The sequence below is a fragment of the Artemia sp. Qi Xiang Cuo genome, chromosome 18, assembly GCF_049724085.1.
Source record: "Artemia sp. Qi Xiang Cuo chromosome 18, ASM4972408v1, whole genome shotgun sequence".
In the NCBI taxonomy this organism is placed as follows: domain Eukaryota; kingdom Metazoa; phylum Arthropoda; class Branchiopoda; order Anostraca; family Artemiidae; genus Artemia; species Artemia sp. Qi Xiang Cuo.
This window is the reverse complement of record NC_142811.1, coordinates 7,378,078-7,404,051: the sequence shown is the minus strand read 5'-3', so window position 1 is coordinate 7,404,051 and position 25,974 is coordinate 7,378,078. Positions and strand designations below refer to the sequence as shown.

The 25,974-nt window shown below is 34.2% G+C and overlaps 1 protein-coding gene across 2 annotated transcripts in view; it reads left to right on the top strand.

Moving 5' to 3' along the window:
* LOC148941157 (uncharacterized) overlaps positions 1-17,785 on the top strand; it is a 136,273-nt gene extending 118,488 nt beyond the window's left edge. Inside the window, exons 3-7 of one of the 2 annotated variants that reach the window (XM_089104039.1) lie at positions 954-1,153; positions 3,013-3,238; positions 11,434-11,673; positions 14,912-15,060; positions 15,913-17,785. In XM_089104039.1, the coding sequence (XP_088960165.1) occupies positions 954-1,153; positions 3,013-3,238; positions 11,434-11,673; positions 14,912-15,060; positions 15,913-16,299 (1,202 nt within the window). In that variant the 3' untranslated portion in view covers positions 16,300-17,785. The remainder of the gene's footprint in view (positions 1-953; positions 1,154-3,012; positions 3,239-11,433; positions 11,674-14,911; positions 15,061-15,912) is intronic. The other variant, XM_089104038.1, reaches the window with a different exon arrangement.
* Positions 17,786-25,974: the final 8,189 nt, after the last annotated feature.

Here is a 25,974-nt window from a genome sequence, read left to right as displayed (position 1 = left end):
CTCCCTGCAACCAGAATGAGTGTCTAAATTAGGCCAGATGGAGTGATAGCACTGTTGATTAATTAGCTGGCTAATTCACTGACTAGTGGCTAATTTAGCCGACTTGCCAATCTTTTTTTTATAAAAAGAAAGTTTGACGCTTCCAGCCACTAGAATGAGTGTTACCTGGCTAATTTACTTTTAACTGGCTAATTTACTGGCTAGTGGCTAATTTAGGTGGCTTACGGATACTTTTTTATAAGAAAGTTTGACGCCTCCCTGCTGCTAGAATGAGCGTCTAAATTAGGCCATATGGTGTGATAATAATATTGGCCTTTTAACTGGCTAGTGGCTAGTTTTACCGGCTTACAGATTTCCATAAAAAAGTTTGACGTCTCCCTGCCACCAGAATGAGTGTATAATTATGCCAGATGGCGTGCTAATGTTAATTGGTTATAGCTGGCTAAGAACTTTTACTGGCAAGTGGCTAATTTAGCTAGACTACAGATATTTAAGTTTGACACATCTCTGCCTTTAGAATGAACATCTATAACTGGGCTAAGACGCGCAAGAATTAATTGCTTTTTAGCCAGCTAATTTACGGGCTTGTGGCTAATTTAGCTGGTTGAGAGATATTTTCTGGAAAGAATTGGATGTATCTCTGTCAGCAGTGGTGTCTGCTCACGGACAAGTAGGGTGGGAGGAGGGTAGAATGCATGTTTCCAAATGTAATAGGGGGAGGGGGAGAGGATTTTGCTGCTTTTTCAATTTGTCACTGAAAATACCAAATACTGGCATTTTTCATTGAGAATACCCCAAGGAACGTATTTTCAAAATCTAGGGCAAAACAGAAAAAAAAACTAGGAAGAAAATACCCCACGTCCCTTTCAATTAACGCCCCTGCCTTTCATTTAACCGTTTCAACCGAGGGTGCTCATTTAACCGTTTTTATTACCTCTATCTTTTTGTTTCAGGAAAGAAGTGGGGAAGAGGCTCGGTGTTTGACAAACTTCCAGATGATGTTGTATTAAAAATATTTGCGAATATGAGCTCAACTCAACTTTGCAACATGGCACGAGTCAACAGAAGGTTTTATGCCTTAGCCTGGGAACCACAACTGTGGACCAAAATCAACCTATCAGGGGAACAGCTAAATGCCGACAAAGCTCTCAAGGTATTTACCAATTTATTAGAATTAATCCAGAAGAATTTATTTCTGGGAGGAGTCTCATTTTGGACCGAGGAGTCTGTTAAGGCAGGCAGATTTTACGAAGATGTAGATTCATGTGCCTAATAATTGGACATGTCAGGAAGGGGGGCAGTATCCATTCAACCTATTAGGGGAATGTCACGAACTCTTCAAGGTAATTAAAAGATTGGTGGAATAATTTTATTTTAAAATGAAAAGGAGTGAAAATTGGACAGGAAGGAAACGACAGTGGTATTCTTCTAGAATACCACTGTGGTATTCTAATGTTACCACTATTCATACCACTATGCTTCTATGCTATCTAGGCTGGTACAGGCATTTATTTGAGGGATGCTTCAACATTCTGGATAAGGGTCTTAATTCCAAAAAAAGGCCATTCATATCCATAAAAAATAGGCATTGGCGGGGGAATCGTAAAAAGTGGTAATTTTTTGTGGGGGGGGGGGCTAAAAATTTCCATCCTGCACAAATGCCTGATACATTTTTTTATGGTCACAATGGACTTCGGTATCTGTGAGTTTTGCATCACTCAAGTTATATTGGGGTATTGTTTTCCTCTTAATTTTTTAATTATTGTTAGAAATTTCAGTTGACAAAAATTCTATGGAGGGGATATTTTTGTAACTGGGGAATACCACAATTCCATTATAAGATTTTATTACTTCTATTAATTGTCTCAACCATTTTCTAGGTTCTAGTGTATTTTTATTTTAGAAAACGAGCATTTTTTGTATTACAGCTACTTCCATGGGCGCCCATATGGGGGGGGGGGGTGCTCCCACCCCCCTTGGCTGAATGATACTGCCTTATTTTTATATTTTTGTTCTCAGATTTCTATTATATAGCATTAAAAGTGCCAATTAGATGCGGTTTGACCCCCCCCCCCTGGAATTCAGCTTATGGGCGCCCATGGCTACTTCTATAGTTATATGTTAATAGTGCAGTGATGGTGGGGGTTTATGGTAAGGCGGAGGTTTAACAGTCAGATTGGATTTTATTTTAGTATAACAATTGAAGAAGTTCTTCTTGTACTTTTAGTGTTCTTACACCATGTTAAAAATTTCGGGCTCGCGCATGGCATGGCACAAATTTAAGCCCTGAAACTTCCTAGATCCCGACTATAAAAGTCATTTTACATCGATAGTTTGGCCTACTGATTAAAGTTCGTACGATATGAAAATAAAACTATTTTTTAGCTCTCGACCTACCTTAGGTCTATTCACTTATAACTTTCTAAGATTTATCTTTTTGTTTTAATTATGAAGTTTCTATGGCAGTATGATATTTTTGTCAGTGTTGACGCGTTGATCCCTGTTGACGCGTTGGACCCTGAAAATAAATAAAATTAATTAACTAATTTTATATGTTTAACTAAATTAATTAATTAACTAATGTTTAACTAAATTAACTAAATTTTTCAATACTTTTCTCAGTAAAATAAACGTTAAAAATCTGTTGGTTTCCAAAGACAGATACACATTTAAAGGAAAGCCACTCTTCTTGAGTTGTTTGATATGATGTGTTTTAGCTTATTTTTGGCTGATTGTTTACCCACCTTTCTTTTTTCAAATCTGGCAACCGCTGCTACTTAAAACTGCATGCCTGCATATGAGATCTTTTTCTTTAAAAAATGGATTCCCGATTGTTCCTATTTTTGTAACAAATATTTAATTGTGTAAGTTTCCCCTTAACCGAATTGAACAGTCAAATTTGATTTTCATGTACTTTGAATGTTTAAGATGTTTATATTTATGTAAAATTATATAGTAATGTCATAGTAGTAGGTAGATTTAACGAATTAAAATATTTTTCTATTTTTTCAGACCTTAACGAGGATTCTTGGAAGAGCTTCTCCTCCCTTCTGTCCAACAATTGAAAAGGTAGCTCTTAACGGATGCTCTAGATTAACAGACAGGGGACTTCATGTATTAGCTAGAAGATGCCCAGAACTAAAGCACCTGGAGATCAAGGGCAGCGCCTTATTAACAAATAGCGGGATATTTGAATTAGTATCAAAGTGTTTAAACCTAGTACACCTGGACGTGACTGGTAAGCATTTACCTTCTTCTTCTTCTTCTTTTAACTTTTCGTCACTGTTGTCTAACTTCTGTGATCCCACTTCTGATATAGATGTCGAAAATTGTTTACCAAGATGTTCTCAAAAGGAAGATGAACAGGGAAATACACATCATGAGGGTTGATGTATGATTGAACTTACATTACTTTGATGATCCTCCCTTTGGGAACAGCCCAACGAACGGTTCTTGGCAGTTATTTGAGAATTAGAGAATGTCAGATATGACCTTTTGACGCTACAGCGACGTTTTCACGTCTCATTTTTGCCATTACTCTAATTCTACGCCAAAAATCTGATTTTAGAGGAGGTTTTTAAAAGTAATTTTTGGTATAAAAAAGTGAATCTTTCAGTAACATTTTAGCGTATTTTGACCTTGAAATACTTCTAGCTTATTTACTGGATTTCGTCATTTTCATCATTTTTTTACTGAATTTTAGCATGTTCATGTTTCCGAAGTGTCCTTCTACTATAATTGTCTCATTCCTCTTTTTCATTAATCATTTTTTCGTCTGATTTAATGTGGCTGTAATTTTTAGCAAGGCCAACTCCATTATTTTTGTCCGGGGTGGGGGGGATTACAAAAAAACTCTTAAAAATTTTTGTCTATACATGTGTTTTGTTACATGTTTATGAGATGGACATAAATTTGGTTTGGGACTCAAACCCCCTAACTTCCCACCCCCGGATGCGGCCTTGATTCTTAGCCAAAAATCTAATGTTAGGAACAAATCTTAATTAGTATTTTTGGTATCAAAAAGTGTTCCATCATATATTTCGCAATTCTATCTAATTTTGACCTTTAAACACGTCCATTATATCAGCTTGATAGCCTCTTACTTTTTTCGAATTTCGTCATTTTCATAAGTTTTCTTCACAGAATGAATTTTTGCATTTAGTTAATCTATTCAAGCTGGTTAAATGTTTATCCGTTATAAGCTTGACCAAAAAACAATCTATTCGACCTATAAGAAAACAACGCGTGTTTCCAAGTAAGGATTAATTATGTATTTCAAAATGAAGTTTTTTGTCGAATGAAGTGACTCAAAATGACTATATGACTAAATGACTATATGACTAAATGACTTATATGACTCAAAATGAAGGTTATGCTCTATTGTTGTGCAGAAAACTGAACAACCATTGTCTAAACCCTTTCAACTATGAAAAACAAAATATTTGTTTCTGTTCGTTAACCCCAAAAGGCAAAAATTAACTTAAACCCTCAAATTGTAGAAAGGTTCATTTTTCTTTTTTTTACACGGTAAGGCCAGTTTTGGATAATTTCAACCGATGCGGACCCTAAAGTCTGTGTCCCCCTCCAACGAAATTTTGCGCCCCCGTCGTAAATAAATTCCTATGTTTGTAGTACTTATTAACAGGGGCGCACATGAGGGGACGGGGGGGGGGCTTGGAGGCTCAATCTATAAGTAGTTTAAATTATAGAGAATTCAAAAGTAATCCCAAAGAAAATCCTAAAATTTTATCGATGTTAGTTCAACTAACAAAGTAATTTTGATCAATTTTGCTCGATGGCGCACGGTTGCGCCATTTCGGATTTATTTGAGCTAGTTGCCAGTTGAGCTGCACAATTTAGTGCGTGTTTCAAAGTGACTTTTTTTTTTAACTGAACCAGATCAGTTCTCGTTCATGTCTTCTGATTTACTCGTTATTCATTGAAACGTATATACTCGTTTGTCTTCTCCTTTATTTTCATTCTTTATCTTCTGCTTTACTCGTTCTTTATTTACTCGTACGTGCTCGTTCTTACTATGCTTAGTAAGTATAGTAAAAATACTATTCCAGAGAATCACTTCAATACAATTCCAAAGTACTATCTTACGTATATAATTTAATTCTAAACTCATTTTTCTCCTTTATTTCAATTCTTTATCTTCTGCTTCCTTTTTTTCTGTTCGTTTTTATTATCTTCTTCTAAATTTCTCCTTTACTTCAATTCTTTATCTTCTGCTTCCTTTTTTTCTGTTCGTTTTTATTATCTTCTTCTAAATTTCTCCTTTATTTCAATTCTTTATCTTCTGCTTCCTTTTTTTCTGTTCGTTTTTATTATCTTCTTCTAAATTTCTCCTTTACTTCAATTCTTTATATTCTTCTTACTTTTTTTCTGTTCGTTTTTATTATCTTATTCTAAATTTATCCTTTATTTCAATTCTTTATCTTCTGCTTCCTTTTTTTCTGTTCGTTTTTATTATCTTCTTCTAAATTTCTCCTTTACTTCAATTCTTTATCTTCTGCTTCCTTTTTTTCTGTTCGTTTTTATTATCTTCTTCTAAATTTCTCCTTTACTTCAATTCTTTATCTTCTGCTTCCTTTTTTTCTGTTCGTTTTTATTATATTCTTCTAAATTTCTCCTTTATTTCAATTCTTTATCTTCTGCTTCCTTTTTTCTGTTCGTTTTTATTATCTTCTTCTAAATTTCTCCTTTATTTCAATTCTTTATCTTCTGCTTCCTTTTTTTCTGTTCGTTTTTATTATCTTCTTCTAAATTTCTCCTTTATTTCAATTCTTTATCTTCTGCTTCCTTTTTTTCTGTTCGTTTTTATTATCTTCTTCTAAATTTCTCCTTTACTTCAATTCTTTATCTTCTGCTTCCTTTTTTTCTGTTCGTTTTTATTATATTCTTCTAAATTTTTCTAAAATTTTTTGTTTGTGAGTCTGACATACTGAGCAACGCTTGTCAACATTAATAAAACTTACATCGCTCTTCTCCCATAATAAGATCTGACAGAATCCAAAAAGAACTAAATATTCTGCGAGGCGCGTTATGATTTATGTTTTAAATCTAAAAAAAACTGCTTTTTAGTTTCTTGAGATCTTAATTTTCTGTAGTGAATCTTTGCTTGACGTCTCTAGGCGCGTAAAAAACTGCTACTTTCATTATGTTGTTAACATTCTTTCAAGATGGTTTCATATCAGACTATGAGACTGTGATGTATTACCTTTTTTTTTATAACAATGATGGAGGAATAAAAATTAACCGAATTACTTTTGGAAAACCAACCTTGTAGGTGAATTCAAACAGAACACGCAGTAGCCATTACATAGCTTTACGAATGACAGAAAAGGATATACAAAAAAGACTCTGGATAACTTTTAGCTTATATATTTCTCCCTCTCTCTCTCTCTCTCTCTCTCTCTCTCTCTATATATATATATATATATATATATATATATATATATATATATATATATATATATATATATATATATATATATATATATATATATATATATATATATATATATATATATTTATGTATATATATATATGTATTTTATATTATATATATATTTATATATATATTGTATTTTTATTTTATATATACGATAGATAAAAGTCCATAGAACAGTATAAAAAAGACAAATCTTAAGAAACAAAAAAATTCTTTTTCTTAATGATTTTAATTGACTGACGATTTTTGGGTTTCCCTTTTGAGTTTTTTACCAAAACGAGAAAACGCAGGAGAACAGATAAAAAAAACGAGACAAATCACAGCCTGCGAAGAAGGAAAAAAGATGAAAATATTCGTTCAAGAGCTTCACTCAATCGCCCTCAGGGCCGGATTAAAAATATAAAATATATACGATAGATGAAAGTCCACAGGACAGTATAAAAAAGACAAATCTTAAGAAACAAAAACATTCTTTTTCTCAATGATTTTAATTGACTGACGTTTTTTGGGTTTTGTTTTTGAGTTCGTGCATTTTTTTTCATTCTTTTGTTTTTATTGCATTGTTTTATTTCATTTTTCATCTTATTTCATCGGTTTTATGTTTTTTCCTCTTCGGACAACTGGGTATTTTTGAGTGGTTTGAAGTTTTGAGGCAATTGAGCATTTGACAATTTGTTTTGAAATGTTCTGACACAAAAAAGATATTGGATGACTTTTTAAGTCTTTTATTTTTTTATCTTTTTTTTCTTATTCATGATTTGAATTTAATGGCTTTTTTGAGTTTCCCTTCCGAGTTTGTGCATGTTTTTTTCAATATTTATGCATTGTTTGTTTCATTTTTATCTCATTTCACCTGTTTTTTATTCTGTCTGGTGTTTTTTTATTTAAATTCTTTTCTTTTTAGTTTATTTTATGTTTTGGCTCTTGAGTATAAATTGTGGCGTTTTTTTATGGCAGTTTAATTTGAAGTTTTTTTATTGACTAAATTTAACCAAATTAAGTCGAAAGCTAATAAAATTTAATCTAAATAACCTAATTCGCATTTTTTATATTTTAAAGACAATTTCGACATTCTTTCCTTGTAATAGTTGTTTTTTAATTATCATATTTTATCTAGCTAAAAAAAGCAGTAGTTCACAGAGAAAAAAAAATTATGTGAAGAAAAATTCGTATTTATATACGTTTATCGTTTATTTTTAACATTTAACTACAAAGAAGTTTAAAAAATAAAAATTCTTTTTTGTATTATTTTAACGTATAGCGATCTCTTCTGCATATTTATAAGTTTAGCTGGAGGGAGGATTCCCTCCCTGGGAAACAAGATGATATTAAAAAATGAAAAACTACTACTACTAACAACTCACCGCAGCACCAAGCCGCCTGAGGCAAAGACAGCTACACGACATCCTCCCACCCCAGACGAGGACGGCCTGCTTTCCGTTTATCCCTAGACGGTTGGCAAAATAGGACAATCTTCGGTAATCTGCAATCCTTCATCCGTAGAACGTGCCCTAGCCATCTCAAACTTTCTCTCATCATAGCCCTAGAAAGCGGGATTGAACCACACTTTTCGTAGAACCTACTGTTTGAAACAAGTTCAGTAAGCCGGGTACCCAGAATAATCCGCAGGCAATTTCTCTGGAAATCATCTAGCAATATTCTGATCTTGATTTGCAGGCTTATCTTCCAATTCTTCCAAACTTTTTTTAACTGTGAAAAACACCCTGAGCCTTGGCTATTTTACTTTAACATCACCACTGCTCCCATCGTCTTTACAAATAATACTACCAAGTTAAGTGAAGCTGCCCACCTGATCAGTCTTTTCATTACCCAACTTCATCTTTTCATCTTCCCTTATTCCTAGACTTAGTGACTTAGTCTTCTTAACATTAATTTTTAAACATATTCTAGCACCCTGAACTCGCAAAACCTCTAAAAGTTCATTCATTTTGCTCAAACTTTCATCTAGGATGCTTAAATCTGGTACACAGGATTTATAATTTTTTTTTTTTTTTTTTTTTTACAAAGAAAAGAAGATTGGCAGAAAATTTAACACGGATACAATACTCTTGGTATATCATTGACAAGTATCCATTACGTGTGCCGTGTCTTTTAGCTGATATCACTTAGCTTGATCTTATTTGAGAAGAAAAACAGGCGGTTAACTAGATTACTAAAAAAAAAACGCACACGATTGCCAAGTATAAAAACTTGATGTACAAGTTGGAAAGTATTGGAGAATAAACACAAAAATTATTTAGTCAAAATTTTCTCTCTAAAGAAAGCATATGCCTTAAATATTGCCGACATTAAACCTGAAGAACGGAAATCATAGCTGTAATTTTTCAATCGCCCCCTTCGGCCCCCCATTTTTTGAAATCAGCTCCTGAGGGAACCAAGCCATTAAGTAGAAGACTAAATCCTCAATGCACTTATGTACCCCTGCAGACAAGAGGGGAGGTTGGGGGGCTAGGGTATATACAAATTAAAAACGAAAACCTAAAATTGCACTTTTCCTTTGCCCTCCCCCCCAACCCCCCAGTATAAACTACCTGGGCTGTGTGAGCCTATATACTAAACCATACTTCCACATAACTCCCCATAAAAGAATAAAATTAAGCATATTTAAAAGAACGACTACTAATACTACAAACAACTCTATAATACTACAATACTACTAAGACTACTAATACTACAAAGGCCAAAATAACTACGCACGCTCCTCCATTCCAATCTAAAGCCTCCCTCTTTACACCCTCCTAAGAAGTTCCTACTTCCCTTACATCTTTCCAGACGACATCCTTTCACTCTCTGGAATAGTTAAACACACATAAAAAGACTATTGGCCTTGTCTGTTATATTCAGTTCTCTTTTTACCTCTGCTGTTCATTATTGAACATATTAGTGTTTTTTTTTTTTTTTGCAACCTAATCTATGTTCTATAAACTAACCTAGTAGTCAATTTTAGTAACTATTAATATTTTAGGATTAACTGTTTTAGGAGTCAATAACAAATAGTCCAAAAACATAGGATTTGTCTACTCTCAGAATTGTTTTAGCTAGATTCAAAAAACTTTTATCTTCAATGAAAGGTCATTAAAGACTAATTAAATTTAAATTAATTAATAGTAAACTTGGTTTGAATTTTCTAATTTGTGTGAATTATAGTAACTATTTTGGTAATCGATAACAAATAGGCTTAAAACATAGGATTTGTCTACTCTCAGAATTGTTTTAGCTAGATTCAAAAAACTTTTATCTTCAATGAAAGGTCATTAAAGACTAATTAAATTTAAATTAATTAATAGTAAACTTGGTTTGAATTTTCTAATTTGTGTGAATTATAGTAACTATTTTGGTAATCGATAACAAATAGGCTTAAAACATAGGATTTGTCTACTCTCATAATTGTTTTAGCTGGATCCTAAAAAAACCTTAATCTTTAATGAAAGGTAATCTTTCATCAAAATTAAGGTTGGTTTGAATGTTTCTAATTCGTTTGGGTAAAGCTGTATTGTCAGTGGTGTTAGTAGTTTTTAATTTATGTTAAGCGCTTATTATATATTTAAGTGTTGTTAAAGTGCTTGAACATTATAAATTCAAAATTTAAAGCACTACGATTTTAAATATATTAAAGTGTAAAGATTATAAATTAATAATTTATATTTAAATTTTAATAAATTGTTTGAATTTCCTTGCTTAATCATAGTTCCCAAATGTTGTAGTCTGTAGAAATGCAATTCAAGCTGCACCCTAAAAACGAACAAAATTGTCCCCAAATTGCGATGCGAAAAAAATCGATGCGAAAAAAATCCCCGATGTCCCCGATGCGAAAAAAATCGAAACCACCTTTTCCTTATATTATATAATTTGAGTTTAGATCCTTTTGCTACGGTTCAACTTCCGTTATTGCTACGAAGCAATCAGCTAACTCCTGCGAATTTCCACGAATTTTTACAAAAATGATACATTTTTTTATACAGTTCTTTTTTAACAATTAGGTATCCAATTGATTCCTGTGCACGTTTTCTCGCACGTATTGAAAAATTTAAATTCGTGCAGCTTTGTGTTTTTCTAAAAAAAAAAAGCAGGTAAAAATCTTCCGCTATCCGCTATGTCGCTGCCATTATCTGCAAAACACAGTATGTGGGAACTGTTCGCTCACGATCTTAAATTAACAATCAGTTGCACTGTTTTCATATTAGGTTAATTTCCGCCAGGTGTAAGTTCTAATTCGGCTGCCGATTTTTTTTTCTCAAATCTGCTGGCCAAAACATCATTCATATCTAAATAGTTTTAGCCAGGTGCTTTTTTATATCAAAATTCAGTAGCCACCCGGGAACTTCTTTTTGGGGGAATCATTGCTGGTGGGAAGTCATTACTGGCGGAAAATACCTGAATCTGGTTTTAAAGATTGAGTAGATCTGGTTGTTGTGTCAGAGTTGCAAATCTGACATTTTATTATTGACTGGATTTTTAGCGAAAAAATTGCTAGATTGGGACCCATTTTACTAGATGTGGCCAAAAAAAACTCGTGTGCCGCAAAACCCATTCATACCAATGATAATCTGGGGTGGGGGGGGGGGGGTAGCCAAACCCATGTAAAATGGAAATTGAAATGGTATGGTAAATCAAAAGCCGTGATGGAATGGTGTGTCTTATAACTTCAAATTCTCTGTGGAGTGGATGACACAAAACGCAGTGCCACTCATGGCAAGTCTCCTAGTCAGCAAATAAGATTGAAGTTAAGACTGGACAGGCGATCAGATTAAACTTGGCAAATTCGAAAAAAAAACTTCTTTTGTAAATGTACTAGATTTTCACAGCTTTTGCTAGCTCTGATCAGTTTTTCTAGATTTGACATTTCACTAGATTATTAAGTTGTTTTGATTTTTACTAGATCTAAAATTTTTTTTGAATAAAATAGGGGGGCAACTGTGTCTTCAAATGGATTAAAAATGCTTTGATTTTTCCAGGTTGCAGTCAAATCACATGCATAGATGGCGCACCGAGTCATTCAAACTTGCCAAGTACATCAAGAGGGTTAGGGCTACATTCCGATCCCAGTCATTACCCGCGACCTCAATTGTTTCTTCAAATTCAATATCTGGATTTGACAGATTGCTTAGGCTTACAAGACGCCGGTCTTCTTGTAGTTGTAAGAAATTGCACTCAATTACAATGCTTATACCTAAGGCGATGCGTACATATCACAGGTGAGTTGAACTTAGTGAGTGTGTTTCAGATACTAAAGTACCAAAAACATCAAAATCAAAATACTTTTTGTCGCTTAGGGCTGTCGCTTAGACCCATCTTAGGGCTGTTCATACCTGATAGCCGCGATTTTCTAATTTATCTTTTAGCTGTTTCAAAATTATGAAGTTTCTGGGGCAGCACCACATTTGTGTCAGTGTTGCCATGTTGAACCGTGCAAATAAATAAGGAGAACTAATTAGGTAAATTTGACAGCACTTTTGTCCGTAAAAGAAAACGACAAACAATCACCCTAAAACTCAAATCAACAGATTCCCAGGGACAACTAAATCTTCAAAGAAAAGCAGCTCTTCATAAGCTTGTTGGTGCCATCTATTTTTAGCTTATTTTTTGACGATTTTGTTCACCTTTCCTTTTATTTATTTGGGACCTTTAAATCACAAAATCTGGATAACTGATTATGAAGGTCATTATCATGGAAAATTGAATTTCTAATTTTTGCTAAATTTGTAAGATATGTATTGTTCTCTAAGTTTCCACTTAACTATTTTCTAACAGTCCTACTTTGTTTTCACTGTTCTTGGAACTTCAATAGATCGTTTTGCGGATAAATATAACTATTGATCAAGGCTGTGTCCAATTTCAGGCGGAGCTACCGGGTTTAAACCCCCTCCCCTCCTCCCCAGCTGAATTTTTTGTCCGACTCGCAAAAACGCAACGAATGCATATAAGTGAATTTCTGATGCGTTTTAAAAATTTTTGTACCCTCCCTCCCCCTAACAAAGACCCTGGATACATCCATGCTAGTAACCCTTGTTATTTCTCAACAACCAGGATTGATCTAGGCTCATCTATTGAAGCACCCATTTCTTATATAATTTATGTGATAGATCATTTACACCCCCCCCCCACCCACCTCTAGGTGGTCTTAAAGCATAGGAGGATTGATAACTGAATACTATTTGCGAAGCCAACAGACTACTGTCAAGAAAATGAATTCAAAACACAAAGAAAAGAGTCATAAATCTGTATTTAATAAATATGTCTTTTTTTATTTCAATATACAATGTTTGTAGTGTTGTCACAATTTTGCAAAAATGTATAATTGCACCACCACTATTCCCCATCCTCTCCCTCTCAATTCTTTTTTTCTCTCTTATTTCTCCCCTTCCTCTCTCTCTCTCTCTCTCTCTCTCTCTCTCTCTCTCTCTCGCTCTCTCTCTGTCTCTCTTTCTATCTCTTTTCTCCCTCACTTTCTCTTTTCTTTTAGTAATTAAATTCGCTTTCCAATTAAGAGAAAATAAAATTTTGCATATTCTTTTAAAAATTCAACCAAGTCGGAAAATATTATTTTTAGGTGCTATACGCTAGACTGTGCTGTATTAGGAAAATCCGACGTAATCCGTCATAAAAAGGGCGTAATTCTACTTGGATTTAATGCTGAATAATTGATTAAATATTTAATTATGCTCCTTTTCTCAAAAACACTTTGGTTTAACCTTTAAAAAAGGTGGGGTGGGGGAAAGTATCTTTACTTAGGCGGGAAGTACATTTTAGAGTGTAGTTTTTCAATTTTGCTGTGATACCTTTGAACCAATCTAAAGGGGAGGGAGGGATTTTCCCAATATTTTCTGCGTAAAGGTATGCCATTTCCTTGAATAATTTCTAAATATTTAATTATTGTTGCAATGCAGAAAATTGAATACTGCGTTTAATCCCGAGCTATGAAGAAGTTTAGGCCCAACTAACCAGACCAAAAGAAGTTTAGGCCCAAAGAAGTTATGGCCCAAAGAAGTTTTAGATAAATATGAAAATATGTGCTTGTAATTACACCCTTGGTTGCTTTAATGCCTCCCCAATATAGGGACGATGGCCCAGGTGATTGCGACAAAAATAAGAATTCACGATTGTCCCCACTACCATTTTTAGCCTATATTTAAGCAAGCCTGCGCATAGGGTAGCGAAATTCCCCATTATCCAGCCAAAGAAGCTAAAGATGAATCTGACAAATGTGTGCTGCAAAATTTTCCTTGCTTGATCCTATACCCTCCCAATATAGATGGAGTGGAATCTTGCCTCAGAGTACGAACGATAACAAGCTGAAAGCATAATCCCCTCCTCCGTTTTTTAGCCTGTTTTCAAGCGTACACAGAATCTCTCATTATTGGTTCGAAGAAGCTTAAGATAAACCTGAAGAATACATGTGTAAAAGTTATTCCCTTTTGCCCCCCCCCCTCTCCCGAAACAAAAGGAATTTTTTTATTGAAATATAATTAGCTATTCAAAAATACTTAACAATTCATTTGAAGAATGCAGACTCGTCTTTTTGCAATCCTTAGAATTCAGTATTAATTGAAATCTAAAAGAGTCTTGTTTCCTTATGGGTCATAAAATGGCGAAAATAATACGTTTGAAATAAAAACTCCTAAAGGATACAATAGAATAGTCTCTTATTATATTCGTTATTATGGTAGAAGAAAAGAGTAAAATTTATATAATAGGTATTTACTACCAAGACACATTTAGTTTTTTTTTAGAAATTTTAATGCCCTTTTTGTTATTGCTATAAAAAGGGAAAAAACTACATTTTTAGGATCCTTATTTTAAAGAGGGGTCTTTGGACCGTTCTTAGAGGGAGGGATTCCTTCTCAGTAGGAAAAATCGTCAGGACATAAAACAGGGCTTCATTCCCCCACCTGACTTGGGCTACCCACCAGAGGGTAGGTATTCCGAGGCCAAACTCAAAGCAGAATATCATCAAATGGGTGGATAGTGGTCATAAGGAAGGATTGAACGGAAGTTGAAACTTCAAGGAGGAAAGTAAAGAAGGATTCTTTCACCTGGTGAAAAAAGGAGCGTGCGCTGCCGTGTTGGCCTCAGATGGTTCCATGTGTTGAAGAGTGGTTAGCTCCAGTAGTTCTTTAACAAAACTGTGTTCTGCTAATTTTGCCGTAAGGTGTAAATCGAAGTTTTGGAGTTTATCCGTTGCCAAGTTTCAGATTCAGTTGCGCTGTCCAGAGGTCGAGTGACTTTTGGAAAGTTTTTAAGATGAACTCTGAAAACATCTCATTTGTAGTATTAAGCAAAAATGTATGACAGCTAGGGGTAGAAGGGTAAGCCTTCTTAAAATTTAGAAAATCCCTTCCTAAACCTACGCACACGCATTCAAAATTTATGGGTGGATTAGGTTCTTTTTCCAATGATAGTATTCAACATTTGAAATCTTTTCTTTTCTTGTAGATGCTGGAATCAAGAATGTTGTGAGTTATTGCCAGGGTCTAAGGGAATTCAGTGTCTCAGACTGTCTACAGATTACAGACAGAGGCCTCTTCGAATTGGCTAAACTCGGACCGAGCTTAAGATACCTCTCAATCGCTAAGTGTGACCAGGTAAGTTAAGCAGTTTTCACAATAATTCTAGACAGATTCATTGTTGGAGTTCATCCTTTGTTTTTCTTAATTTTCATCCTTTGTTTAGTTCATCCTTTGTTTTTCTTGGCCTTTTTTTTCTTACCACGAATCCTCATCTTATCATAAAATACATAAGAAAAAGTATTTTTCCGTTTTCTGTTCGAAAAATTGAAAGAGGAACGAATAAATTTTAGATGAATGCATCTAGTCAATACGGTTGACCTTGTAGCTCTTCTCTCTCTCTATTGATCTAGCTATTCGTCTCTCTGTCTATCTATTTGTCTATTTTCCTTTCTCTCTCTCTCTCCATCTCTCTTTCTCTCTATCTATCTATCTAACCCCCCCCCCTCTCTCTCTCTCTCTCTCTCTCTCTTTCTCTTTCTCTCAATCTCTCTATCTATCTATTTATTTATCTATCTATCTATCTTTCTCTATCTCTCTGTTGAAAAAGGGTATTAATCTTGTGACTTATTAATCATTTATGTAATATTAGATTGACTTTGGGACTTCATAATGACTTAAATTAGTATTTGATGAATGATCCCTATTCTTACAACAGTCAATATGATCGACCTTGGAAGTCCTCTATTACTCTCTTTTTCTCTTTACCTTCTTATGCAATATTATATGACTTAATATTATATTTAAATATGCAATTTAATAACAACATAAATTAACATTATATGAGTCATATAATTAACATTATATGACTCATCCCTATTTTTACGAGAGTCAATCCTTGTGATTGACTCTCTCTCTATTTCTATGGCTCTCTTAAAAAAGAAAAGTGATGATGTGATTTATTAGCTATTTATAAATCTTCATTTCCAGGTTACTGATGCCGGACTGAAACATATCGCACGGCATTGCTATAAACTTCGATATCTGAATATGCGTGGTTGTGAAACAGTGACAGACTCGAGTCTTGAAGCACTGGCTCGAAGTTGTTCAAGACTTCGAGCACTAGACATTGGAAAATGTGATATTACTGACGCTGGACTGAGACACCTTGCTGAGAACTGCCCCAACTTGAAAAAACTCAGTGTTAAAAGTTGTGAGCTTGTTAGTGACACAGGCGTTCAAGCGATTGCTTATTACTGCCGAGGTCTGCAGCAGTTGAACATTCAAGACTGTGTAATTTCCATAGATGGTTATAGAACTGTGAAAAAATTTTGTAAACGATGTATTATTGAGCATACGAATCCTGGATTCTATTGAGATTTGTTTGGAGATGTGACTGTGATTATTTATTGTTGTTATCATTGTGTCTTCTGTTTTATTAGAGCCATTCTGAATATAATATTTTATATCTCGCCACAGTAGAATAGAACTATTTTACCTTCAAATTAGCCATAGACAAGATCAGCCCCACTTGTGGATTTGGACGGATTTCTTATTGCGTCATTATCATCAGTGCGTAATTTTAAAATTCATAAAATAAAATTCCATCGTATGCAAGGACAGAAAATTCATTTCGAAAGTGGAAAGACCGCTTTTTATAAAATGGGGATTTGTTTTAGAAGTCAGTGACTGCAATAAAACCAATCGAATATTTTAGCTGAATTTTCGCTTGAAACAGTCGTCTTCTGTAAAGAATAAAATTAAATAGCAAACATTGAATAATAATAATAATTACTTTTAGCAAGAGTAATAAAGTAATTTAATAATATAAAAAGTAATTTATAGTGTATAATTTAATTAAACAGAACCATTCATTAAAAACTTGCGGACTTCCTCATCATCATCAATGCGTAGATTTAATATTTTAAAAATAAAACCTAAGCAATTATTTTGGCTATATATACAACAGCCATCATCAACGAACGATGCAAATAAAAAACGAAGCTATAGTAAGTTAATAGCATAAAAGTGAGCAAACGTATAAAATATACTGTTCGAAATAACAATTAAAATAAAAAAGATCACAAAAGTGAACCAAATTAAGAGAGAGCCATCGTCAACACTCCAAGTGTTATGACTGCAATAAGCAAAAAACTTAAATAAAAAAATTAAATAGTCGTATATATTTCTACGTTAAAATGTTTCAATGATCGTAATCAGCAGCGAACTAATTCAAATATTTAATTATTTAAAATTAGTAAATCATTAATTAAATAAATCAAATCTAAATTGTCTAAAACATTCCTGGGGTAAATGGTAAGGGAAAGCTTAATGCTGCTTTTATTTGTTGATTGTATGTGCAACTTTTTTTGTATTCTGTCGATCACTGCCATTGAGCAAATGATAAAGTATTCATGTTTCCATTTTTCTAGTTTCTCCAAAGTCTCAGAAACTCACATTTCTGATTATTTTTTCCTATTATTACCCCAATTTTTAATAAGAAATAATGAAAAAGAAATAATTCCATTCAAACTTAAATTCACTTGACCAGTGTTAGCCTAACTCGCGTAGAGGGGTGACGCTAAAACTCTTTTTTTTTGTCATATGCTTCCTACTCTTGCTGAAGACGGCTGTTATATTACCGCGGAATTATTCTCTTAGGTTTCATTATAGTCGCCTTCTTCCAAAAGAGTACTCATTTTAAGAGAGAGAGGGTATATTTTAAATAAGTCAGTGGAAAAGACAACAAACAAACAAATAAAACTCACAATAAAACTTGAAATAAAACTCACAATTTCATAACTTCCAAAATACTGCAATCATTGCAGAATTTTGGAGGCTATTAAGATGTGATTTATATATATATATATATATATATATATATATATATATATATATATATATATATATATATATATATATATATATATATATATATATGAGTCAAAATATTCTGATTTTTATTTTTTAAAGTTTTTTTTCCACTTTTTTTTAATTATTTTTTTAAGAGGCAGGCATAAATAATTCGAGGTAGAACAAAAGCCGAGGTACGTGTTCATCATTATTGCGCGCACAAAATTAATCTTTTGTCAAATGAATCAATAATAAGATTTAGGGAGCTAACAGTAATGGTGATGAAAGGGAGATAAATAGGAGTCAGGTCATATAGTGGGACTGAACAGGGATGTAGTCAATATCCTTCAACTGAAATTACCATATGTCAAAAACTGTTAATCATTTAGAGATGAATCTGAAGTTTGCTAAAGAGACGCTATGCAATGTAAGATTAAAAAAAATATTGTCTGGCAAGATTTATCGCATTGGGATGCTAGATCGAGCTAAAAATCGGGTTCAGTAAACCATTTCTAATAAATCCGGGCACTCGTTAATTAGAAATCCGGAAACAAAAAAATCAGAAACTAATTTGTTATTTTCGGACACAGATTTCAATTGGGGCCCATCTGGAGGTAGGATAGATTAGTTCTATTGTATATATTTTGTTATTATTTCTTTACTAATTATACCTGCAAAGAGGGGGGGGGGTGTTCTTACTCAAAAAACTGACAAATAGAGACCTAAAGTATCAAAAGTATAAAAACACCAAAAACATGTGTTGGAAAACCTTAAATTCATCGAGCTCTTAAGTTTTCAGCCTCTTCGAATGTATTTATAATATCAATTAATAATAGTATTTATCTTAAACATAATGTTGACTCTTGGTCGAATTGAAGGACCCCTTCCGTAACTTAACAGTCTCTATGCTACGGCCTCACACGGTAGAAATCTCACTGTCGTTTTTGTGAAGTTTTCACGAGGGCAACTGAGAAAGAATTCATTTGTAATTTCTACTATAAATTTTTAAAGATGATGCATGTTATATAATTAAAGGGGTTGAATAAACCCTCCCAGAATCAGTAGTTTCCATGGTAACAATCTGACTTTTGTTTTTATAATATATTCAAGAAAACGGCCAAGAAAGACTTAGAAAAAGATCATGGAACTTCTTAACCCGAAGTCATTTGTAGCAAGGCCGTATCCAGGGGGGGGGGGAGTAGGGGGTTTTATTCCCCTTTTCTCCAAGTTTTTTTCGTAAACCCTATTGTGTTTTTTTTTTGTAAGTACCAAGGACAGGGAAATTAAATTTTGATTGCTTAAATTGGTTAGTTGGAAACTGCTTACCTATCCATACATATTTTAAAAACTTTGGAAAAATCATAAATTTAATTTTTTATGAAAAAAGGCAGCTTTGCAGTTTTAATAGTAGTTGGCGCCAACTTTAGAAAAAATGAAATGTGGATGAAAAATCAGCAGAAAGTAACCTAAATATATACGGCGCCAAACAGCTTAAAAAGTGTAGCTTTCCTTTAGGGGTATTGCTATCTTTGAGAATAATAGATTGTCAATTTTTGAATTTTTAAGGGAGTGTTGTCATATCTAACTAATTAGTTTTGCTTATTTATTTTTACGATTCAACGTGGCAACACTGACTAAAATTATAAAACTGCCCTAGAAGCTTCATAATTTTGAAGCAACCAAATAAAAATCTTTGTAAACCGTGGTTTTCAGGCTTGAACAGACGTAAGATGGGTCAAGAAAGATGATTTTTTTTTCTTGGCAGTTGAAAGAAGAAGCTGATGTTGGATATAATTGAATCACTCCCTCCGTAAATAGCAGTTCCTATGGTACAAATATGACTTTTATTTTGCAATATATACAGGAGCATAAGAAGAAGATATAAAAAACAATAATTGAATCTCTTTATGTATCTGTATCCAAGAACGAGGTGAATAAAACCCTCCCCGGAGAAATTTTTTTATAACATGGTACTATTTTCTGCAATCTTACTGGGTTTTCTGCAATAACTTACTGGATTTATTTGTAACATCTATTTATAATATAGTATATTTTATAAGATGATGACAATAGTGGGTCGAAGTTTAAAGTTACCTTTTATTTTTTAATTAACGATTTGAGCTTCGTTCCGTGCCATGTAAAATAGTGTCTTATTCTTTTTTCAATTCGTATTTTTATTTATTGATATTATATGAATTTTACGTTTTGGAGTAGTACCTTTATGGTTTGCAAGGGCGCTTGAAGTATTGTTTACGCATAGTGTAAATATTGTTTTATATAATTGTGTTTTCATTATAAGGAGTCTTAATTTTCACTTTGTTTACTTTTTGTCTTTTTTGGTCGATTTAAGGCAGACCTGATCTAAGAAACTTAGACTGATGAACCTGTGCAGCGATGTTTTTAATCCAAGAAAGTTTCATGGTGCTGCTTGTACAGCATTATTGCGCTGAGTCCCCGAATAAGGAGTAAAGTTATTTGTAAAGGCCGTTTATTTTACTGGTCCAAAGTATCAAGGACAGTGAAAATGAAACACGATCTAATTGGTTAAGTTAGAATTTACACAGTTATATCTATATTATGAAATTAGAAAAAACAGGAATTTAATTTTGAATAAAAAGACCTCCATGTTCAGTAATGCAGTTTTAGTAGTAGCGGGTGCCGAATTTAAAAAAACAGAAACGTGGGTGAAAATGGATACGGCACCAAACAGCTTAAGAATGTGTTTGATCGCTAATGGACAAGTAGTGTTGACAAATTAACTAATCAGTTTTACTTGTTTATTATCAGTTTGTTGAAAATGTGGTCCTGCCCAAGGAGTAAGGGTAACTTAAAAGAGTCGAAACTGGCGTTAGTGTTGGCAAAAACATCAACGCCATCTAATGTTTTGCGACAGTTGGCATTTTTGAAAGTTTTATAATCATTTTTTTGTCAGAAATCAGACACTTATTATTACACTAATTTTACCAACTACAAAAATTAAATTAATTATTCTTATTATTACACTAAAAAAAATACCAAGTGTTGCCAAATGTTAGATGCCGTTCTGAAATTTTTGCGACACTAGCGCCAGTTCCCACTTGTGAGTTATCCATGCTCTTTGGTCTAGCCCTAAAAACTTTAATAATTTTTAAACAACCAAAAGGAAAACCTTAGAAAATGACAGTTTTTACAAAGGCTCCATCCTTGCATGGTATATCAGATACTGTACATACGTTAAAGTGATTAGTGTTAGGTGCATGAACAATGATACTGCGGTTTACGTAGGAAATTGGGAATCGGGATGAAGCAAAATGGATCAAGGAAATGGATATGGAGATGTTAGCAAAATGAACGAGTTCTTGGACGTTATGAGAGTTCAGGGGCAAGAATAGGTTTGAAAATTAACGCTAAGACGACTAATTCGCTTAGACTAGGAATAAATTAAGGGGAACAGGTGATGCGAGGCAATGAGGAGATCGATCATGTTGATAGCTTCACTTACCTAGGAAGCATTATAAGTAAAGATTGTAGATGCAGTGACGGCAGAATAGCCAAAGCCCTGGGTGATTTTTCACAGTTAAAATAAGTTTGGAAGAGTAGGTAGATAAGTCTGCGAACAAATACTAGAATATTGGAGCTAGAGTGATGACAGTGGTCAAGTATGCTTCTGAAACGTAGGTGCTTCGAAAGACGGAGGAGGATTTACTATATGTTCTCCAAAGGAATTGTGTACGGATTGTTTTGGTCATCCCTTTGACCGACTGTATTTCGAATCGTACGCTCTACAAAAAAAGTGGTTTCTAGGGCTTTCTAGGGCTATAAAGAGAGAAAGGTTGAGGTGGCTAGGACACGTTCATGAATCAAGGGTGATAGATTGTCAATGATCGTCCTATTTGGCCATCCATCTAGGGCAAAACGAAAAGCAGGTCGTAATAACAGAACCAAATGGCTTGGCAAGAAGCCGTAAGAAATGGTTTAAATTAGAAGTTCTTGGAAGGGTGTGAAGAGGGAAGATTTGGATATATAGGGTTGGAGGAGGAGCTTGCGCAACTGTTTCGGCCCAAGGCAACTTGGTACTGTAGTGAGTTATTAGTAGTAGTAGTAGAAACACACAAATGACTAAACCATTATCAAAGTTAGAATATATGAAATACCAAACTCTCATTCTATTTGAAACCCGTACAAGATATAAAGAATTTGAAAGAAAAAAGTAAGGACAACTATGTTTGTTCACCTTACATGTAAATTTACCTATTTACTCCTGACTTAACAACTGACAAATGGCTAAACATGTTGGCAAATTTAGTATTTTTATGAAAAGCCATGATTTTATTCTATCTGAAAATGACAACCATTGAAACTATAGAAAAATTTAAAAAATCTAAATATATATATATATATATATATATAAAATATATATTTTATATATATATACACATATATTTTATATATATATTTTATATATTATATATTATATATATATATATATATATATATATATATATATATATATATATATATATATATATATATATATATATATATATATATATATATATATATATATATATATATATATATATATATATATACATATATATATATATATATATATAAAATATAAAATAAAAAATATATATATATAAATATAAAAAATAGAAAAATTTAAAGTAAGAAGGATTATGTTTATTTACAAAAAATCATAATTCCACGCTGGTGATGGTTCAAATTTGAAAGTTATGGTAAAATTTTTAAATTCTACGGCTTTGGCTCCATTTCTATTTTGCTAGTTTTGCTTCAAGATTGTGAAGTTTGGGTGTTATATGAATGAGAATGGCCGTGTTACATAAATGAAGAGCCGTCCTATCCGAGTGGTTGGCGCCCTAGACTTGGAATCCTTTGTCCGAATGGTGGGGGTGCAATTCCCGGTGTGGCCGGTTATTTGGTTAGGAACAGGGGTTAGTGGTGTGACTCTGTAAGCTCAGGCAGAGTCGACTCAGCTTTTTTAAAGGTACATTGAGAACCTTGAGGATGGTAAGCAGGAAGGGTGTGCGAAAGCACACCTCCAATGCACTTCTTGGCTGAAGTGCCATGAAACAGAAATCAGCACCTTCAGTTTGGACTATAAGGGTCTAGTGCCATACCCTCTACATGAATGGGAATTGCGGATCATCTTGGTTATACTGCTTCCGATATCCGCTTAATTCATAATACCATCAGTTTAAGAAATTAAAAAAATCATACTTTTTAATAAGTATAAAACAGGCATCTTGCTTTTTCTCTTTGCAAGGTCTGAAATTGGCATCGAAACGTTTCACACTGAATCTGAAATTGCGATCAGTATTTTTTTAAGCCACCTACAACTTTTGTAGAATGAAAACAAGGTTTTTTAATATACTTTTTCTTGTTTTTTTTTCGAGTTTTCTGAAATTTTTGCCTACATAAGTATATTTTTATGCTTTATTTGAATTTTGCTCGTCATTACGAGTCAAACTGTGTGCCTCTTTTTCAAAAATCTTAATTCTTGAGCCACTATTTAGTTTTTCTAAATAACGTCATAGCTTTAAGAAATTAGCCTACAATCACCAATTTTTTTTTTTTAATTTTTTTAGCTGTGAAGAAAAAATGAAAACGAATCAAACTGCACATACTTCGAACCACCAGAATGTTCTTTACACGTTATTAATAAAAACAAAGTCGAGACTTGAATCTGCAAGAATATATAAGTGTTTGAAGAATAAAATTCCTCCCCCCCCAAAAAAAGAGAAAATTTTCTAAATAGTGGGCGTTTTAATCGAAATACTTTCAACACAACCTATAATTTTTATCTCACCAAACAATAGACCGCTCCTTTCTGAATCAAATAATGTATTTACATTCTATACAACTAATACTTTTAACCCCAGACGAGGACGGAAAGCAGGTCGTCCTCGTCTGGGGTGGGAGGACGTAAAGAAAGATTTAAAGGTAATGGGAACTTCTTAGGCGGGTGTAAAAAGGGAGGCTTTGAATACATCGGGATGGAGGAGAAGCGTAGCTGTGTTGGCCTCCCGCGGCTTGGTGCTGCGATGAGTTGTTAGTAGTAGTAGTAATATCTTTAAACCGGAAAAAAAAACAACAGATGCCTCGTTCTGCGATCGCATGCGCGAATTTAGTTTCCACAGCAATAAATAAAAGCCAAGCATCTTACATATCGGGTTTTAGTTGGATAAAGTACTTAGCCATAAAAGGCCAATTTTCTCCTTTATAGGCTAAAATCGTCAAGTTCTACATTAGTGCGAGCATGTGCACCCCGATATTCGTTTTATACACCTTACATTACCCCGGCATCCGTACCCAAACCAACTGCGGCTTATGTAAGTCACCCCTCCCTAATTTTTTAACGATAGCGAGCCTTGGATCACTGACTATCGCATAAAGTACTGAAAACTACGACATAAAAGGAAATGATTTAGGATATTTATTTGATCTAGCTAAAGGTAAGGATTCCGGCAACAACGATTTTTGATGGGTGTCAGTTGTCTTCCGTGAGGTACACCATGTTGGTACAACTAGTTCTGAAGCATGTAAAAAGATAGGAGATGCGTTGGACAGCATTGCTCCGCTTTTCTTCGAAGTGCAATGAGTCCAGATCTACCATAAGGAGTCATAGACTCTGGATCTACTATTTAGATCTTATCTGTACCGGAAACGACTATCTTTATGCTGAAAGAGCTGCGGACTGGGGATCACACTTAAACGCCACAAAAGAGATGATTCCGATTTTCTTCTTATCTGGAAACCATAAACACGCCGCAGCCGCGCTTAACTACCTAGAAAAAATACTACAACTGCCTGAAAAAGCACCAGAAGTTCAGAGAGAGTTTGTAAGTGGCAATTTTGCTGTTATGAAAACAACCAAGCCGTTTTGCAAAATTTCATGCGATCTGGCTTTAGAGTCGACCGTGAATCTGGACATCAGGTCATCAAGTCATCAGGTCATCAAGGAATTTCTGGTATCGCTCGTGCGACAAAGAATGAAAATGCCAGGGATCGATATCTGGCTACTCTCTCCTTTCTCGCAGCAGTCACCAGAACGCTGAAAGCAAACCTGAATATGGATGACGAGGAAATGAAACATCATGAAGATACCACTGCGTTTACGAATCTGACAATAAAAGGCCAAAATCAGGTTATTGACTTGGTAGAGTTGCTCGGCCACCCATTCAAGACGACGAGAACAGAGCTGCACAACTCTATGACAACCTTATGATAACTTTATGGGGATAGAGCTCCAGAAGCTGTATCAAATTTTCTGCTGAACTTCCGAGACATTGGCTTCGAAGCCGTGAGTTCATATCTCGAAGGGACATCCACGAAAGTAAAAGTTAGCCTAGTGCAAACCTTCGCTTCTGTTGCCAGAGAAGGAAAAAAGAAACAGCGACAAAAAAAGATTTTGGGAAACTGAACTGCTTAAACGAGCTATGCATCTTGCAAATTCAACACAAACTTCGTCCCTCTGTGAGCTGCTGAAGTACGAGCTAGAGCCATATCCGGCCTCACTTGTAGTATTATCATCAAGTCGTAGGGAGCCTCAGCTACGTGCTGGTACAAAGTCAACAGCCTTGAACTACATTCTGCAACAGTCTGGCTTGCAGTCATGGCCAAAAATGATTCCACATACGATTTTTGAAGACTCTACTCGATCGGATCATATAGTTGATGTCATGAGTGTAAGAAGGTGTTATCGACCAGAAAAAAATGAGACACTAGGAGATTTTGGAATAAGAGTTTACAATGGGATTATTAGGAACATACCCGAAGCTTGTCAGTCTATCCATTTGGCTGCTGACAGGTATGATGGCCTTAGTGACAATAGAATCCGTGATGACTACTCGTTCAACCTCAAAGAAGCATCTGGCTGTTGATAAAGAAGAGGAGATCCTAGAGGAAATATTTCCAGACCGTTTACTTCCTCCAGCAAAGTTGCAACACTCTGGGATGGAATTCTCAGTAGCCGCTCAGCCAAAGGTCAACTCTTGAAAGTTCTTTTCGAGGTACAAAACTTCACCCGTCTGATGGTTCATCTCGATGGAGGTTTCGAGAGTTGACATAGAGCTGTTACCGTTTTGCCCCATGGAAACTCCGTTGATGACGATGTCTCGTCTGGCCATGAGGAAGCAGACACTCGGGTGTTATACCAAACAGCAGTTGCCGCAAGAGGAAAGAGCACACTTGTGA